The 17,597-nt window shown below is 55.3% G+C and overlaps 4 protein-coding genes and 1 non-coding gene across 7 annotated transcripts; 2 read left to right on the forward strand and 3 right to left on the reverse strand.

The window, feature by feature from the left end:
* Positions 1-126: 126 nt before the first annotated feature.
* ZNHIT2 (zinc finger HIT-type containing 2) lies at positions 127-1,429 on the reverse strand. Its single transcript, XM_057728277.1, has one exon. The coding sequence runs from the start codon at positions 1,371-1,373 to the stop codon at positions 174-176; it is 1,200 nt and encodes a 399-aa protein (XP_057584260.1). The 5' UTR covers positions 1,374-1,429; the 3' UTR covers positions 127-173.
* A 2,764-nt stretch (positions 1,430-4,193) lies between these two features.
* Positions 4,194-6,035, reverse strand: FAU (FAU ubiquitin like and ribosomal protein S30 fusion). Its single transcript, XM_057730119.1, has 5 exons — positions 5,930-6,035; positions 5,581-5,663; positions 5,350-5,494; positions 4,522-4,577; positions 4,194-4,367 (listed from the first exon to the last, which is right to left on the reverse strand). The coding sequence occupies exons 2-5, from the start codon at positions 5,653-5,655 to the stop codon at positions 4,242-4,244; spliced, it is 402 nt and encodes a 133-aa protein (XP_057586102.1). The 5' UTR covers positions 5,656-5,663; positions 5,930-6,035; the 3' UTR covers positions 4,194-4,241.
* On the forward strand, positions 4,894-5,000 carry LOC130850667 (U6 spliceosomal RNA). The gene has a single exon (XR_009053011.1). It is a non-coding gene; the product is annotated as a U6 spliceosomal RNA (small nuclear RNA).
* A 115-nt stretch (positions 6,036-6,150) lies between the features above and the next one.
* On the forward strand, positions 6,151-10,251 carry MRPL49 (mitochondrial ribosomal protein L49). The gene is made up of 4 exons (XM_057728466.1): positions 6,151-6,280; positions 7,300-7,450; positions 8,624-8,748; positions 8,860-10,251. The coding sequence occupies exons 1-4, from the start codon at positions 6,203-6,205 to the stop codon at positions 9,004-9,006; spliced, it is 501 nt and encodes a 166-aa protein (XP_057584449.1). The 5' UTR covers positions 6,151-6,202; the 3' UTR covers positions 9,007-10,251.
* SYVN1 (synoviolin 1) lies at positions 10,163-17,266 on the reverse strand. 3 transcript variants are annotated; one of them, XM_057728465.1, is made up of 16 exons: positions 17,150-17,266; positions 16,165-16,313; positions 15,856-15,948; positions 15,614-15,766; positions 15,438-15,486; positions 14,920-15,023; positions 14,158-14,284; positions 13,960-14,059; positions 13,810-13,875; positions 13,597-13,713; positions 13,339-13,502; positions 12,949-13,077; positions 12,699-12,851; positions 12,423-12,609; positions 11,459-11,610; positions 10,163-11,383 (listed from the first exon to the last, which is right to left on the reverse strand). In XM_057728465.1, the coding sequence occupies exons 2-16, from the start codon at positions 16,294-16,296 to the stop codon at positions 11,277-11,279; spliced, it is 1,833 nt and encodes a 610-aa protein (XP_057584448.1). In that variant the 5' UTR covers positions 16,297-16,313; positions 17,150-17,266; the 3' UTR covers positions 10,163-11,276. The 3 variants fall into 3 exon arrangements, with proteins under 3 accessions (XP_057584448.1, XP_057584446.1, XP_057584447.1); XM_057728463.1 differs by having other exon boundaries at positions 12,699-12,854; XM_057728464.1 differs by lacking the exon at positions 17,150-17,266 and adding an exon at positions 16,949-17,127 and having other exon boundaries at positions 12,699-12,854.
* Positions 17,267-17,597: the final 331 nt, after the last annotated feature.

The following is a 17,597-nucleotide window of genomic DNA, read 5'->3' on the forward strand; positions in this document are numbered from 1 at the left end:
TCCGGGGCCAAGTTGTTTAAAAATTGGCTGGGTCAGCCCTGATCAGGGAGAAGCTTGAGAGGTGGTTTGTGGGCCCAAGAGCCTGGGGGTGGGTGGCACAACTGTCACTCAGAAATGGGCACTGGCAACAGGGCAGACCAGTCACAGCTTTATTAATGACAAAGGGTCTCCAGTCAGCCGGGGAGCTCCTCAATGAGAGTCCTCTGGGCAGGTGGCAGGGGGCCTCCCCAAAGCTGCTCCAGCTCCCCAGTGAGTGCTGCCACCTCCTCGGCTGCCACAGTGTGGGCTCGGTGGGCCCTGGCGCAGTCTAGAGCCAGGGGTGTGAGGGCCTCCTCATTTTCGTTGGTCCAAGACAGCAGGAACTGGCACTTCTTTCGGGCCCGATAGAGGCGATCTCGTTCTTCAGGGGCCACAGCTTGTTTCCGGGCCCGGCCCAGGGTCTGCACCAGGTCTCCCAGTGCTGCCAGAGTGTAGCCTTTCTGGTTGGCCGGGCCCTCACCCAGCAGGATGCGGGCGGCCTCGTGCATGGCACCCCGTGTGCCCAGGGGCCCCGGGGGATGCTCGCCTGCTTCCAGCACGTGGGCTGCGGCCTGCAGGGCTTCCTCGGCAGAGGCGAAGACTTGCTGGGCGCCCAGGGCTCCGGAAACGCCGAGCAGCGTGGCACAGAAGTCGGAGAGCAGCGCCTCGTCGCCGCCGTGATATAGGGCAAGGGTGTGTGCGTAGGCGAACAGCACGTTGGGCAGCTGGAAGGGCACGAGCGGCGACGCCCGACCTCTGCTCAGGCTGGCCAGCGTGGGGATCCTGGTGGGCACGGCGGGAGCGCAGGCCCAGGGGATGTCTTCGAGAACCGGCTCGGAAGCCGCGGGCTCATCCTTCACGGGTTCCGGCGGCGTCCTCGCGGGGTGGGGCTCCAGCTCCTCGGCGTCACTGTCCGGGGCATCACCCAGCTCCTCCAGAAGCCGCGGCCGGGCCCCGCGACCCCACCACCATGGCCGCCAAGGGGGCAGTAGCCGCCCGGCGTCGCCTCTGCTCAGCAGCCGCTCGAAGGCCACCTTCTCGGCCGGGGCCAGCCGCTCCCAGAGTCCTGAGAGGCCGCCGGGCGCTGGGCCAGGCCTGAGGCCTGCGTCCTCGGGCTCGTCCTCGGTCTCACGTTGCTGACGCAGCCGGCGTAGGGCGCTGGCCAGGCGGCTGGGCGAGGCGCTGCGGCCGCGCAGCTCTCCCAGCACCTGGTCACGGTAGAAGTCTTCGGCGCAGGTGCCATGCGCCCGGTAGCAGCGCAGCGAGCAGTAGGGCACGTTACAGCGAGGGCAGGTGTAGCGCGCCGGCTGGGCCTCCCCCGCGGGGCAGAAACCACAAGGCCCGGCCGGCTCCATGGCAACTGGCGCCGCACACCACGCGGGAACGAGGAAACGCACAAGGGCCGCAGATCGGAAACTTCCGGCGCTTCTCGGTTACTTCCGCCTCTTGCGGGGCCGAGGGAGCGCTGGGCCAAAGCTCTTCGAGGACTCTCGGCAGTTTCCGTCCCCACTCGGACGCCAAGTCCCACCCCTCTCTTGAGTTTGGGCACGCGCAGAAGCCGGTGTGAGGTACGCGCTCAGTCCCGGGCTCCTGTGGAGCCCCGCCCTGCGCGATGGGAGCGTAGGAAAAGTGCGTCTGGCGGGCGCTCCGCCGGTACCAGCGCGCCCTCTAGTGGTTGCCTTTTTAGCACTACAAAGCGCTGCGCCAAAACCCAATCTTCGCTAACCCAATCTCTCCACAGAGGGGAGTGGAAGGAAGGCCAAGGTGGGGTACCTAGCCTAGACTGAGTGTGTTGGGGGCATTTCCCCTCTTGAGAAGAAAGCAACATTAACAAATATTTGAGCTCCTGCTTGACTTCCTCATCCAACTTTCAAGTGCAAACTTCACACTAGGCAGTGAAAACACACAAGAGCAAAATGAGACGGGGTACCTGTCTTAATGGAGCTTACAGTTCGTGGTGGAGTGACAGTGATAACTGTGCCAAGCGCTGTGAAGCCCTGACCCATGGAACCCCTAAGAGCAAGCCGATTCTCTGGTCCCTCACCTCACTTCTATCCAGTCCTACCTCTGGTCAGTTCTGCCTTCAGAGTACCTTGTCTTTATTTTTATTTTTTTCAGGATTGGTTTATTTTTATTTTTTCAGGATTGATGTTTATTTTTATTCTCTCTCTTCAGATCTTTATTGGAGTATAATTGCTTTACAATGTGGTGCCAGTTCCTGCTGTACAACGAAGTGAATAAGCTGTATTTATACATACATCCCCATATCCCCTCCCTCTTGAGCCTCCCTCCCACCTTCCCTATCCCACCCCTCTAGGTCATCACCCTGCAGTTGATCTCCCTGTGTTATGCAGCAGCTTCCCACTAGCTATTTTACATTTGGTAGTGTATGTATGTCAATGCTACTCTCACTTCATCCCAGCTTCCCCCCTCCCTCCTCAAGTCTGTTCTCTATGTCTGTGTCTTTGTTCTTGCCCAGCCACTGGGTTCATCAGTACTGCTGTTTTAGATTCCATATATATGCGTTAGCATACAATACCTTGTCTTTAGATCATCTATTTCCCTACCAATACCTGGATGGATCTGAAGAGTCTGCTCATTTTTGCATCCCCTCCACCATTGGTGGTCTAAGCTACTTGCTCAACTGGATGACTAGACACCAGCTTTCTTGCCAGACCTCCAGAAAAGTCAGCCAGAGAAAATACTAGATCACAAGTCAGATCACATCAGGCTCTTGCTTAAAACCCCAACCTGCACTTGGACTCCAACCAAACTCCGCTTCACGTCTGCAAAGACCCTGCGGGATCTGCCACACGACTTTGCACACAGTCCTCCTGGCTGAAACTCTCGCCATCTCACCACTTGATTAGCTCCTGTTTCAGGTCTCACACATCCCATCTTCAGAGACCTTCCCTAGGATAGGTATCTGTCCATCCCTCACACTCCCTTTCATTACAGCATCCTGCTTACTTTCTGAGGCCGTACACTTGTAACTAGCTTTCTTCCTTTCCTCAAAAGAATCTAAACTCCTAAAAAGGATGGGGGTCAATGTCTTTCTATAAAGATCACTATAGAAGACAGAAACAGCCAATATATCTGTGCATTTTCTAGATGGCAGGTGTGACCTAAGCACTTTACATCCTTTAATCCTCAAAGCAACTCTCAAGAGATGATGGCAGGGACTTCCCTGGTGGTCCAGTGGTTAAGAATCTGACTTCCAATGCAGGGGATGCAGGTTCAGTCCTTGGTTAGGGAACTAAGATCCCACATGCCACCAGGCAATTAAGCCCGTGTGCCACAACTAGAGAGCCTACGCACTGCAACTACTGAGCCTCCTGTGCTCTGGAGCCTTCATGCTGCAGCTAGAGATGCCCACGTGCCGCAACTAGAAGAGAAACCCGCAACGAAGAGCCCATGCACCACTACTGGGACACCATAAAGCCAAATAAATAAAAATTTTAAAGAAAGGAAAAAAAAAAGCCAGCCAGTGTATAAATGGAACAAGGATCCAAACTCAAGGCAGTCCAAGTCTAGAACCTAAGGTCTTTACCCCATAGTATACTGTATTCCAAGAACTAGCAGGTTCAAAAACCTTAGCAGAATGAATGAGTGGGTATGCATGTGTTGCCCCAGAGAACTCCAGTTCTGGGAACACTGAAACAATCAACCGAGCAACCACACCCCTGTGATTACATTAACAAGGCCAGTCAGGCAATCAGAACAAACAAGACCACTGCAGTGCCAATGCAATCAGGCAATCCTTTCTAAAGCTGGGGCAGCTAGTTCCAAGTTCAGGAAAACACTAGACTGGTGTTTCCTGATATATCTTCTACTTAGTCTCTTCCTCTCCATTGCTGCCTCTGTAAAACCTCTCCCACCACAATGATTCCTGCTATGTTCTCTGTTTAAAGAAAAAGAACAGCAAGAAGAAAGTATCTGGAGGTAATTATCAAGTTATTAGGGATCAGGACTGGAATTTTCCTCAACTCTGAAGGGTTGGCATCTGTAGTTACCAATTTTCACAGAAAGATTTTTTTTTTTTTTTTTTTTGTAATTTACCTCTGCCCCCACATCCCTGCCAAGAAACTAAAATGAGGCCTCACTGTTCTTCATACCACCAGCCCTAGAAGCCACATCTCTCCCCAGGCCCTGCAAATAAAGATGAAACAATGAGATGACTGGGCTAAGTGGCTTTATTAGAGAAAGCCAAGATTACAAAGGACTTAAGAGTTGGCATTGGGGCCCTTCTTCTTGCCAAAGGTAGGCACAACATTGACAAAGCGCCGGTTGTACTGCATACGCCTCTTGGCCCGGCCGGTCTTCTTCTTCTTTTTCTCTTGTTTGGCCACCTGGGAAAAACGAGGGATGATCAGACCTGGGTTGCCTCTTCCATGCCTTCCCTCAGGCTCATTGCCAAGAAGGGAGAAAGTAAACAGAGCAAGAGCCAAGGGTTTCTGCTTAGCTGTGCCAAGAAAAAGTCCAAACAACGTCACCGATACTTACCTTGGGAGTCTGACCTCTTACTTTCCCAGCACGGGCCAGGGAACCATGGACTTTACCTGTGGTGGGAAAGGAGAACAACAAGCAGTTACAACAAGAAGGCCCCAGCCAGCAAAATCCTTTCTCCCTCAACTCAAGCTTTAAAGGCAAGATGGGCCCAACAGGAAATGAAAACAAAGTCACAGAGATTTGAACTCTGACCAAGAATGTCTAGTCTGGTACACTCTGGGGTGCCACTTCAGAATTTGCCAGCTCCTGACTTTAAACAAGACCTAAAGAGAACTTTGGTGATCTGGTCTGACCTGATTTTAGTGAGTAAACTGCGACACGGACGAGGGTTCACCTAGTAAATGACTGAAATAAAACTACAGTCTGGTGCTCGCTTCGGCAGCACATATACTAAAATTGGAACAATACAGAGAAGATTAGCATGGCCCCTGCACAAGGATGACACGCAAATTCGTGAAGCGTTCCATATTTTTAAATAAATATTTTTTAAAACAAAAGAAAACAAATTTATTATTACCAAAGGGGGAAGAGAGAGAAGAATAAATTAGGAGTTGGGATTAGCAGATACAAGCTACTATATATAAAATAAACAAGGTTCTACTGTTTAGCACAGGAAACTATATTCAATATCCTGTAATAAATCTTAATGGAAATGAATATGAAAAAAAAAAACCAAAAAACTACACTCTGGCTCAGTCTCCCACGGACCTCTCAAAACTTCATTCTGAGCGAGGTAAACAGGAAGAATCACCCTAGATGGAGGACACACCCTACACCCGTGAGATGACAAGCAATTCAAAAAGACAGTCCTCCCCAAGTCACCTCCAAGCATGCGACCGGCTACTTCCAGAGTGCTCAGGGCCTCCACCCCACACTGGCCCAGGGTAGCCTCATCCTCTAAGGGCGTGCCTGCCAGGAGCAGGACTTGATCTTCTGGCGCGATGCCCTCCAACGAAGCTACATGAGCCTACAGGGAAAAACGAGACTCAGCGTTCCCGTGGCGGGCCGGAATGAAGAACACAAAAGATCCCAGGGGGCCCCACGGACCCCTACCTTGATCTGGGCGACCGTCTCCTGACCGGTCACCTCGAGTGTGTGTAACTCCTGGGCGCGGACAAAGAGCTGCATGTTGGCAACTGAAAAAACAAAAGGGGGGGGGGGGTTGGTAAGAGAAATAATGCTCCGGGAGAGAGGGGGGTCGGGAAATGGGTGGCGGACCGGGGACGACTGCGCCAGGTAGTAGGTGTTCTCGGGGTCTCACGTGGGTAAGGCCGGGCCTGCCATGGAGGTCCGACGGGAACCGGCCCGACCCCCAGAGCAGCCCCTCTTCCTTCGTTTTACCCGCGTCCTCTAACCTCGCTGCTATTAAGTCCTTCACATCCCCCCGTGGCCCAAACCTTACCTGAACCACGGGTACTGCTGCCACTACCGCGAAGATGGAGTCGAGAAAGAGGAAGGAGCGAGGGCGCGCACGTCCTCTCCGCCTGCTGCGTGTCACGTCACTGCTGAGCGACCGCCAAGGCTTCTGATTTTTGTACCGCCCAAGGCCGTCCTGGCTCCGCCTCTTTATGCTTTGCGCAGGCGTCGTCTCTGTCCAGGGGGCGGAGCGAGCAGGAAGGGGCGGGACCAGGCTGGTTGCGCGCGCAGAAAGCTCGTGTAACGGGGGCAGTTCAAGATGGTAGCCGCCATGTTTCGTGCTGTGCTGCGGGGCTGGAGAACTGGTGTCCCGCCGGGCTGCGGGCTACGGCGACTGGTGAGAGCGCTGAGCCTGAAGCTGGGGGAGCAGAGGGCTGGATGTGAGGCTCACTGTATTTCTTGTAATCTAAACGCCGCGTCCCTACCTAGGGGGCACTTTTCTGGAGCTCAGATACAGGATTGACAAGGAAGGTGGCAGGGCCTGGAGGGCGTTTCGGAATGTGGAGTTTGAAATATGATTGGAGGACAACTTGAGTTAGTTTGAACTGGGGGGTGCTGCACATCGACTCTCGCTGCCTAGTTTTTTGAAGGGGAAACTGTTCCAGAGAGTGAGGGTTGGCCCCAGATCGTTGGCGACGCATTAGGGAACCTAGGACTCATGATATATAGGTCATTTCGTCTTCTCATTCTCATTGTAACCCTGGGGTCTATCAGGAGCCCGGGGTATCTGTTGGGAGAAGTATGGGAGGACAGACTCCGGAGTGTGACCTTAGGGAGATGGTTTGTTCATGTCTTAAATCTTTCTAGGATGTACAAAGAGGGTAATAAAATACGTAACTTGTCGAATTAAAAGAATTAAGGAAAATAATACCTGTAAGCACTTAGTGCCTGGTGGTGTCCATATGAGGCTGAAACGTTGCAGGTGAGGGAAGGTCACACTGAATGAGTGTGAGTGGGAAATTATCACGATTGCTGAAAGTGCCTAACCCAGAACTAAAACATTTCAGTAGAATCTTCAGAGGAAATTGTAAAATACTAAAAAATGCTGTATTGGTCAGCCTTAAGGTTACTCAGCTGTTCAGATGTGTACACACACTTCTCATTTGAGTCCCACAAAAATCCTAAGAGAGGCATGCCCTTCTGAGTTCCTGAACTTCTTTTTCAGTCCCACCTGTACCCTGCACCCTGGTGAAATGAAATCTGATGCTTTCCTACCTGCAGCCTTTTATTTATACCTTTCTCTCTGCCTGTAATGCTTCCTTTTTCTACTTAACCGAAGTTCTGCCTATTCTGAATGGCAGGTGGGTTGGGCGGGGTGGGTAGGCTGATGGAGAGATTTTTTCTTTTTCTTCTCAGAGCCAGACCCAGGGGTCTCCTGATTACCCCAGCTTCATGGAGTCTGTGGATGAATACCGTTTTGTGGAGCGCCTGTTTCCCCCCATCAGCATCCCAAAGCCCCCAAAGCATGAACATTATCCCACTCCTAGTGGCTGGCAACCCCCCAGAGGTGAGCTGGGTGATGGGTATGGCTTGAAGGCTGCAGGGAAACATCCGCCTCCCTAGAGGTCTGTCTGCTTTGGCTGATGCCCTGGACTCTCCAGAGGGTTCAGGACTTGTGTTGAGATCTCTCAGAGCTATCATCTGTCTTATATTCAACAAAGGGCCCAGGATTGGATACCTGTTTTATTAGTACCCATCCATCCACGCTATTGGGGTGAGGTCTTCCCGTGTAAAAAAGTAAAGCATAGAGAGAAGAGCTAAGAACTTGGGCCCCCACCTCCACCCCTGGTCATAATTGTGAACACTGTTGGGAGTTGAGCAGTTCTGGGTCCAAATTTGGCTTTGCTATCCATTGCTAGTGTGATTGAGTTATTTATTTTTTAAAATTTATTTTATTTTTATTAGCTGTGTTGGGTCTTCGATACTGTGCTTGGGCATTCTCTAGTTGCAGCGAGTGGGGGCTACTCTTCATTGTGGTGTGCAGGCTTCTCAGTGCGGTGGCTTCTCTTGTGGAGCATGGGCTCTAGGCACGCGGGCTTCAGTAGTTGCAGCATGTGGGCTTATTAGTTGTGGATCACGGGCTCTAGAGCATAGGCTCAGTAGTTGTGGCCCACAGGCTTAGTTGCTCCGTGGCGTGTGGCATCCTCCCGGCCGTGGGAATCAAACCTGTGTCCCCTGCACTGGTAGGCGGATTCTTAACCAGTGTGCCACCAGGGAAGCCCCTGATTGAATTATGATTGCGTTCTCCCAATCTCAGTTTCAGCAAAATAGAGATACCTGCTCAGCACCTAAAGTGCATCATGCAGAGCCCAGCCTGTGTAAGTGTTCAGTTCTTATAAATCCCCATCCCTTTGTGCCAGAGATTGATTTTAGCCTCCCTGACCCAGGGGAGAAGGGCAGGGATTGGCCCTAGAGGGCGACCCAAAGATCCAGGGAGGCATAGCCCTGACCTCATTTCATCTTGAGCACCTTCTGGTGCCAGGCCTGTGCTGGGCCTTGAGGTACCAGGGTGAATAAGCTGGTCCTGGCTCTGAACTTAGGGAAAGAGCAGGTCTCGTGATCTGAAGTGGCTTTGCCATTGGGTGCATGGACCCCCTGCACACTCTGAGAAGAAAGGCCTTGGTTGAAGTGAGACAGAGTCTGGGAACATGTGACCTATCACTGTCCCTCTCTGCCATAGACCCCCCACCCAACCTGCCCTATTTTGTGCGGCGCTCTCGGATGCACAACATCCCGGTCTACAAGGATATCACACATGGAAACCGGCAGATGACTGTGATCCGGAAGGTGGAGGGGGACATTTGGGTAAGTGGGTGGTTGGGTCAGGGTGTGATTCTGACCTTTCGGGGCTGAAGGGATGGAACCCTCTAGAGGGCAAGGTCTCCTGACCAGGACTGCTTCATCATCTTCCCCCAGGCCCTGCAGAAGGATGTGGAAGATTTTCTGAGCCCGCTGCTGGGGAAGACACCTATCACCCAGGTCAATGAGGTGACAGGTACTCTTCGGGTCAAGGGCTACTTTGACCAGCAGCTCAAAGCCTGGCTCCTGGAGAAGGGCTTCTGAAGCCCAGCTGAGCAGCCTGCATGACAGCATCCCTTCAGACTGGAGTCCCAGGGATCTCAGGAGGAGGGAGGTGGCTGTTGGAGCAACTAGGATAAGGGGGTACAGAGACCAGGGCTGAGGGCTTTGGAGCAGGCCTTGCTTGCATAAAGTAGGAAATGGGATTCTGTATAGGTGCCAGCACTGGGGGAGGGCTATCTAACATTGGAGACCCACCAGGAACAGCCAAGCGCGGGCGGCAGAGGGGATTAATTGCACTGCCCCACCTGTGGCATGTTCCTGCTTTCCCTTCATTGGAGCTCTCTGGACTCAGCTATTCAAGCTTTAGAAGTTGTTGACTGCCCCTCTGTTGGACGCACTAGCCCAGCCCAGTTTACAGGGCAGACCCATTGGGCACATTCCTTCCTTGGCCCACAGACCCTCGCTGCTGCAAAAAATCCCTGAGCCCTTGCTCTAGGTCAGACCTGGCTTGGTAGAGGCTACAGAGGATACAAGATGACTCAGACATGAGTCCCGGGGGTCTTCAGTTGCAAGTGCAATGCAGGTCAGCCCCTGGGCTCATTCCTTTTACCCATGGAGAGGTAAAAAGGGTATGTCCCCTCTGTCCTATTCCATGTTGCAGTTGGGCCTGACTGAGTTTCCAGCTCCAGGACGCTAAGTGATAAGCTAGCTGGCCTGCCCACAAGGGGCTCCTTGAGAGCTCCTAGCAGCCCAACACAGGGCCATCCTTCCCAGGTTGCTGACCTAGTATCAAGGCTGGACAGGGGGTTTGCAGGCAGGAAGATGCTGACCTTTTGTCCCTACCATCCCATCCCACCCAAGCAAAAGAACCTTCACACTTGCCCCATCCTTAGGAGTCACAAGGGTCAAAGGCTTGAGTTCCTGCCCCACCTCAGCATCAAGCTGGCTAAGACAGGGTTCAGAGTCAGGCTCCCCTACTTACTCTGACTTAAGGCAGGGTACTTAACCTCTCTGGGGTTCACTTTCTTCATATGTAAAATGGGTATGTCTTTCTAACACCCTAATCAGCATTGTGCCCAAGGACAGTGCTGGCTTGTATAAATAAACCCCTCCTGGCGATTCCAGGCCTCTCTCAAGTCTACAGCCTGAGTTAAGAAAAAGGAGCGTGGCACATTGATCCTATCACACCAGTTCCACCAGTCATTAATGCAAGTTTTTATTTGGCTGTATATACAATTTAAGCTATTAAAATTTGTACAATATTTACAAATTAAATAATCATCCAAAACTGTCTCCAGCAACTCTTGTAACACAAAACCAAGGGGGAAAAGACAGGGGCAGGCAAGGCCTCGGCTCCTGTGGTCCCTACCTGGCCCAGAGCCTTTTCTAAACTGGAAGGACAGGGAGCTCGGCACTCCTGCTCCACTTTCCTGGGGTCAAGCATTCAAAGTCAAAGACAAAATTTAAGCCAAGAGACAAAAGCAAGGAAGTAATTCCAATTCTTCTAACCTCAAGAAAAATTCTGTAAGTTAAGAAATGGCCTTTCGTAGGTTCTGGGGCTTGCAGTGGTTCAGAAGCAGACACAAGGGCCTTCAGCCCAGAGTGAGGCTGCACAGTGGCTGCTGGGTGAGACCAGGGACTGTCTCACCTTAGACAAACTGCAGGGAGAAAAGGGCCTGGGGGGAAGAGGCAGAGCAGGGCCCCAGTGGTGCCCACCTGCTCCTCCACCCCAGACACTCCTTTCCCTGAGTTGTGTGGTTGCCAGTAAGACATGGAAATGCCACAGGGCACAAGGGGCACAGCCACCACCACAAAGGGCTTCTGGGGAGTTTAGGTAAGAAAATGACATTGGTACCAGTCTTGGTGGGTGGGCCAGGGAGCAAGTTCCTGGCTTGCCTCCAGCCCCTTGAGTCCACACTTGGGAATGGGAGCTAATACTGTTCGGCACTGCAGCGTGACTCCACACACAAGGGGGGCTCAGAGGGGCAGCCCCTTCTCCCAGAAAGGGGTTGGGGGGTCAGAGGGTTTCTCAGACATTGCACCTTTCTGCCTTCATGGCCCCAGCAGAACACAGGGCTGAAGGGTTGCAGAGGAAGGCTGGAACTGACCCAAGATCCCCAGGGCTGTCAGGGCTGGAGTCACCTGGCGCCTCAGGCCTCTTTCCACTTGGTCTAGGGTGCCACCTCTTCTGTCTCAGAGCTGGGGGTTACTACTCCCTGGTGCAGATAGAGAGGGAGCTGGCACTTGGTGGCAGGACATGTTCCAGCGAGGACTGCTCAAGAGTAGGGGCAGGGGCCTGGACTGGGGCAGTGTCAGTGGGCAACAGGGGACTCCAACTTCTGCAGGCGGCGGCGGCGGAGCTCTGCCGCGTCAGGCTCCCCATCCTCAGGCAGCTCCTCGGGGCCCGCGGACTCTGGAGCTGGGGACAGAGAGGTCCAGGAGTGGAGCCTGGAGGAGTCCCCTGCCCCGCCCCCTGGAGGCCGACCGCAACTACCTGGAGGCTTTTCAGGTTCAGGGGCTGGTGGGGAGGTTCCCGGGGATGGGGTGGTGGCCTCAGAGCTGGGGGTGCTGGTGGAGGAGGCAGCAGTGGCAGCTGTAGGGGCAGTCTCCTCAGTGGGGCTGGCTGAGGTGGTGGGCCGGGGTGGCCTAGGAAGAGAAGGGACAAGAGGAGGACCTTGGCGTCCTGGCGTGATTGGACAGATTCCACCCTGGGTGAGCCTTGCAGGGTGCGTTCCAGCACCGACGTGCCTCGCAGCCCCAGTGACCAGCAGATACAGTGAACGCGTGTTGCAGGAATAGAAATTCTGTACCACAGGTTGATTGTGAACCACCTGCAGGCGAGGACTGTTGGCCTTGTTCAGTGTTACACTGCAGAGCCCCCACTCTGAGATGCCAGGCACCTTCTAGAGTACCAACTAAGACAGTGCACTGAATAACACTCAGACTCCCCTCCAAGTCTGTACTGACATTGCTGGGTGCCAGGCCCTTCTGTACATGTCACCTGCGAACAGGAGTTAGAACTCCTCTATTCAAATAAGGTAACGAAGGTCACAAAGCAAGTGAGTAACAGGATTAGGACTTAAATTCGGGCCAGGCTGGCTCCAAGTGACTTTATTTGCTGTCTCAGATCAGGGGCAGTGATTCCCAAAGTGTCACCCTGCGTCAGGAGAGTGTACTGGGAATTATGAGTAATTTGACTTTATAAAAATACAGAGGAACAAGATTCAAGGTTAGCTCTAATAAACAGCACTCCTCCTTAGAGCCAGACAGACCTTCTACAGTGGGAGGATAAAACAGCACCAAGAACCCTGACCCCTTGGATGTGCCTACAGACAGAATGTCTGAATCAACCGGCATCACTGGGGGGCAAGAGAGAGAGACCAAGAACCACTGCTGGGGGCCTTCTCCTGGCAGCCCCACACCCCCGCTGCCCATGCTGGACCCCTGTGTAGACATACCCCAGGGAGGCGAGCACGGTGAGGTACTGGTTGATCTGCAGCATGGCGGCGTCCAGCAGCGTGTGGATGTTGCGCAGGCTCTGCAGCCGGGCCTCCAGGTGCTGCCGCTCATGGCCTTCCAGAGCCCGCAGCTCCTCTTGGGTCAGCCCCGCAAAGCCTGCAGGAGGCACAGGCATCGGGGGGAAGGCTGGGGGGAGAGAGAGAAAGAGGCTCAGCCTGGGCTGCCTGGGCCTGACACTCCTCACCTCCCGAAACAGCAAGAGGGGTGCAGCTTACCAAAGGGTGGAGGCAGCGGCATGCCCATCCAGGGAGGAGGGAAGGGGAAGCCTGGGGCGGGGCCAGCTTCGGGGGCGGAGGCAGAGCCAGGTGCTGGGGCAGAGGCAGCAGAAGCAGCTGTGGTTGTGGCTGCTCCACTGGGCCGAGAAAGGGCTGCTGAAGAGCAAGAACAGGAAGTTTGTGAGTGTTTAGGGGCCTCTGCTTCCCTTCCTTCCGCCCCCCTGGCTGACGCAGTACCCAAAAGGCTCACCTGCACTGGTGGACGGAGGGGCCACAGCCTCTCCTGAGCTGGGGGGAGGTGGAACAGGAGGAAAGGGGCCCATGGGGGGCCACAGCGGGAACATGCCTGGAGGGAAGGGAGGCAGGAGGCCCTGGGGGACTGTGGAGAGAGGACAGGGTGGTGAGAAAAGGTCTAAACTGAGATTGATCTAAATTACAGGCAAGGGACTCGTCACTGGGGCTCCGTCCTCTGCTCCCACAGCCCCTCTCTGAGCGCAGCACTGATCACATGACTGCAATCATCTATATCTCTTCCTGTGACACCCCCGACTGAGCTTCTAGAGGGCAGGGATTCTGGCATTCCCAGTCTGAGGCAAGAACCCAGCAGTGTGTTGGATGGCCAAATGAGGGGGCCACTCACAGTTGGGGGGCTGGGGCAGGAGCGGTGGGGGGTGGGGAGCAGGTGGTGGCCCCTGATCCGCAGGTTCAGGGGGCGGTGGTGACTGGGTCGGCAGCGATGCCCGAAGGACATCCATACGGCAGGTAGGGCAGGTCTGCTGCCGCTGGAACCAGGAGCGCAGGCAGCTGGGGGCCAAGACCAGGCAATGGTTAGCAGGTCCCTAGGGGTCTGCCTTCCAGAGCCACCCCCTGATGTGCAGGCTCCTCAGGGCATCTCCACCTGGTATGGAAAATGTGGTTGCAGGGCAGTCTCTTGGCACCAGTCACCATCTCTTCTCGGCAGATAATGCAGACATTGTCCATTGCCTGGAGTTCCTCTGGGGTGGCATCTGGATACCTGGTTAGGACAGGCCGAAGACATGTCAAGACCAGAGCTGAAAGCAAGGGCACCTGGGGCAGAGCTTGGGCAAGCAGCTAGGACAGGCCCACTTACAGTGTGTTCATGTTGCGGATAGCTCGGCGAGACATGATGGCATCTGTCACAGCTTTCTTGAACTGCCTGAAAGGACAGTTTCAGTAGGAGGGAGACAGAGGGGAGGGGTCAGAGGTAGGGCAGGGCAGGGCAGGGCAGGGCCAGGCTCACCTCATAGCCAGGTACATAGGCCGGATGGCAAAGAGAGGGAAAGTGTGCACCTTGATCATGATGGTCATGAAAGCCATGTACAGCAGAACCTTGATGAAACCTGAGGGGCAGGTGGTGCAGAGAGCAGCAGGTCAAAGGACCTGGTAGGCAGGGCTGAGGGTGCCAGTGCAGGTCAGGGGAGGTCCAGGCTTCTCTCACCTGTAAATAGCTCCGTGTAGAGCATGTACACGGCCTTATTGTCCCAGGGATTCTCGCTCTGGAGGTCCACGGAGTGCAGCACGTACTTGATAAAGATGGTGAGTACCATAGTCATCAGGATGGCATACTGGAGGGGCGGGGAGGAGACGACACATAAGAACGCAGCCCCCTCACTGCAGCCAAACTCTGCTGTCCCCAGGCCTGTGCACAGCGGAGTGCCATGGTACAAGCACAGGCTTGGACACAGCCAGGGTCCCCCTAGCTTCTCCACTCACTAGCTGGTGTGACTTTCAGCAACTCGCTAGACCTCTCTGAACCTCAGTTTGCTTGTCTGTAAATGACAGAATTAACGGTTCCTTCATAATCGTGTTGCTTTGCTGATTAAAAGAGATGCAGGTCAAATGCTCAGCACAGGACCAGGCATACAGTAAGCACTCAACAAACGTGACCTGTTGTTACTGGACATGTTCTTTCTCCCCCGCTGTCCATCAAGCTAATTCCTTCTGTCCATCAACAGCCAGCTCCTCTGGCATCAACTTCCAGGAAGCCTTCCCTGAGCGCCAGGTCAGGGCTCCTCCACACATGCCTTCCCCCCTCTCCTAGGAGTGTGCAGAGGGCAGGGACTGGGGCTGACTGACAGCTGCTCCCTGGTGGCCCACACGGGCTGGCCACAGAGCAGGTGCTCGGTAAAGGTTTGAGTTATTCAGGGCGCACGCAGTGCCACCTTGGGCTTGTCCTCCCAGCCTCCCAAGCCAGTTTTACCTCAAAGCCAAACACCAGCTGCACAGAGGCCCCACGGGTCAGGATGCTGTGATAGGCATGGCTGACGAAGAGGAAGTCCAGGATACCCAGGAGGAACATAAGGGCTGTGGGGACCCCCCAAATGGGAGGTTGGTGGGGTCAGCCCAGGGCCTGACAGCCACTTCCGGCTCTAAGACAGCTCCCACCCTCAAGCCCACCTTGGCCCCAGCCATCTGGTCAGGTGGGCACACTCCACTGAACCCGGCCCCCTGGGAACTCCAGTTCTGCCTAGGGGCGGCCAAGCTCCAGATGAGGCAAAGAGCTAAGGGGCCAGGCAGTTGAGAAGCCCTGGAGTGGAACAGGACAGAGATGATGCAAATTAACTTCCTAAATTATCTTTCCTGTTCAGCTGCGGGCCAAGGGGGCAGCCTGTGCGCTACGATATAGGTCCATGGTTAGTGACTTTTCATGTTCCAGTCCTTCATGGTGCCTCTTCTCCCTCCAGCTCCCTCCTCTCCACTCCCATGGGTCTCACTCACAGACAATGCGGCAGTGAAAGAGCCAGGAGATATTGGGGCTGCGTTCCATCTGGGGCAGAGCAGAGAGGGGGCCCGTCAGGAAGGCTGGGGCTCACCCCACATCCCCAACCCAGCCCTCACTCCACAAGCCTACCCTCCAGCCACTATGCTCCAGAGAACCCCCTGACCCAACTCACAAAGTCCACACGGTCCTCAGCCAGCCAGTGAAAACACTTGAGGAAGAGAAGGAGAGTGAAGAGTGCAACAAAGCGGGGGCTGAAGTCATCCCGAAAGACCGTGAAGGCCAGACAAGTCTCAGTGACAGCATACCAGGAACGTTCCAGAAGGTGCTGGAGGTTGGACAAAGAATGATGTAGAACTCAGACATTCTGTTTGCCCAGCTCCCTGCCCCTCACCTTTGGAGTCATGAACAACTCACCTCCATCTCTGCTGCCCTCAGCTGTCCGAAGAACACCTTGCCCATCACCTTGCCCAAGAGGAAGACAAGGACGAAGGCCTGGATGTACAGGACCTAGGAGTGAGGAGAGGCTATATGGTTTGAGGTCACTTTCTGCCGCGCTCTGCCCGCGCTGTCACTCTGAAACCTCTCCAAATCCCCTTGACAATTCGTTCAAAGTCAGGCCAGTCACTTCTCTCCTACTTACCTGACCTCCAGCCCCGCCCCTCTCTCAAGCAAACTCCTCCTTCCCTCCCAGGGAGTTCCTCCCTCCCTGAGCCCTGCACTCACTGCCATGCTGGGGCTAGACTTGGTCAGGTACACCACAGTGGGGTAGAACTGGTGCTTGAGGTAGTAGGCATGGGCCACCACGGCCCCGGTCAGCGCCAGGCTGGCCGCCATCATCACGGCGGTGCGGAACATTGCCCTGGCCTGGGGACCTGCAGCGGGAAAGGAAAGAACTGTGTGATGCCCATAGTGTGCAACTCCAGCACAGTGCCTGAGACGCACTGTTAACAAACAGGAGAAAGAAAAGGAAACCTCACTTCGTCCTCACCATCACTGCATCAAGAATAGCATATGCTCCCCCATTTTACAAAACAGAAGATTGAGACTCAAAGGGGTTAAGGGACCACACTGACGCAAGGCCTGGAACCTGGGTTAGTCTTGTTTCAAATCTAGGGCTCTTTCCACGCTGCCTGCCAGACTGCCGCTTCTAGAGAAGAATGAGGAAAGGCAGCAGAGTCGGAGGAGGAGGGAACTTCTCCCAATGCCCCTAAAGTGACGGTGATGGGGTGGGATGCGAAAGCAGAAATCTCCAGAAGCGGGAACGTGCGGCCCGGGCTGGGAGAAGCCAAGGCGCTGGGGGGCGCAGGCGACAGCGCCAGTGACAGCTCCGCCAGGGTGGACAGCTCCGACGCGCGCCCCGCGGGAGCGGGCGGGGTACGTCAGCCTGGAACCCTGGCGCTCCCCAACCCCCGGGGCAGCGTCGACTCGGGGCCCCGGGGAAACGGCCTACGGCCAGGATGCAGGGGCGGGATGCAGAGGGCCCCGGATCGCCCCCACGGCCGCGCACCTGTAGGCGCCAGGAGCTGCGAGCGTCGCAGGCGGGGCCGGGCCTCTGGCAGAGCGGCCGCGCGGGCGCCTGTCTACCGGCAGCTGACCGGTCGAAAGCGGGCGGCGGGGCTGAAGGGGCGCGCCGACCGCGGACACGTCCAGGGGAAAGGTCCAGGTCCCGACCCCAACCACAACCCGAGCCCGACCCCAGCCCACTCACCAGGAGCCCAGCGCCGCGAGCCCGCTCAATCCCCGCAACTGCGGAGGCGGCCCCGGTTAACAACACTGCCCCCCCACTGCGAGCCGGAACTTCGGGGCTGAGACACCTCACTTCCGGCGGGGGGCGGGGCGTGGGCCGTACCAAGTGCCCCCCTCCCCCGGCCCGCGCCGCGCACCCCCACGTGGCGCCGGGAGCCGCAGCCCCACCACCCATCTGGGGTTCGTGCCGACGTTTCGAGCAACAGATGCGAGAGGTGCTGGTCTGAGCGGCAACCAGGAGAGGATTGGCGTCTCCCTATTTATTAGTCACAGATGGTATCGTCGCCGCCGCTGAGTGGCCTCAACCTAGCGCAGGACTCGGGCTCTCAAAGAGGCTGGGGGGGGGGTGCGGGGGGGGAGTTTGCCGGCCGTACCATTTGAAGGGGGGGAGTATGCAAGGGAAAGCCATT

Source organism: Hippopotamus amphibius, chromosome 3, assembly GCF_030028045.1.
Source record: "Hippopotamus amphibius kiboko isolate mHipAmp2 chromosome 3, mHipAmp2.hap2, whole genome shotgun sequence".
Classification (NCBI taxonomy): Eukaryota; Metazoa; Chordata; class Mammalia; order Artiodactyla; family Hippopotamidae; genus Hippopotamus; species Hippopotamus amphibius.

Excerpts from the sequence above, each read along its gene's own strand:
- SYVN1 (XM_057728463.1), bottom strand. The coding sequence starts at position 16,296 with ATGTTCCGCACCGCCGTGATGATGGCGGCCAGCCTGGCGCTGACCGGG. Across the intron at positions 15,767-15,855 it reads TGAGGGCAGCAGAGATGGAG|CACCTTCTGGAACGTTCCTG; the intron begins GTGAGTTGTTCA and ends TCCAACCTCCAG. Across the intron at positions 13,714-13,809 it reads ATCCGCAACATGAACACACT|GTATCCAGATGCCACCCCAG; the intron begins GTAAGTGGGCCT and ends TGTCCTAACCAG.
- MRPL49 (XM_057728466.1), top strand. The coding sequence starts at position 6,203 with ATGGTAGCCGCCATGTTTCGTGCTGTGCTGCGGGGCTGGAGAACTGGT. Across the intron at positions 7,451-8,623 it reads TGGCTGGCAACCCCCCAGAG|ACCCCCCACCCAACCTGCCC; the intron begins GTGAGCTGGGTG and ends TCTCTGCCATAG. Across the intron at positions 8,749-8,859 it reads AGGTGGAGGGGGACATTTGG|GCCCTGCAGAAGGATGTGGA; the intron begins GTAAGTGGGTGG and ends ATCTTCCCCCAG.
- ZNHIT2 (XM_057728277.1), bottom strand. The coding sequence starts at position 1,373 with ATGGAGCCGGCCGGGCCTTGTGGTTTCTGCCCCGCGGGGGAGGCCCAG.
- FAU (XM_057730119.1), bottom strand. The coding sequence starts at position 5,655 with ATGCAGCTCTTTGTCCGCGCCCAGGAGTTACACACACTCGAGGTGACC. Across the intron at positions 5,495-5,580 it reads AGACGGTCGCCCAGATCAAG|GCTCATGTAGCTTCGTTGGA; the intron begins GTAGGGGTCCGT and ends TTTTCCCTGTAG. Across the intron at positions 4,368-4,521 it reads TAAGAGGTCAGACTCCCAAG|GTGGCCAAACAAGAGAAAAA; the intron begins GTAAGTATCGGT and ends CGTTTTTCCCAG.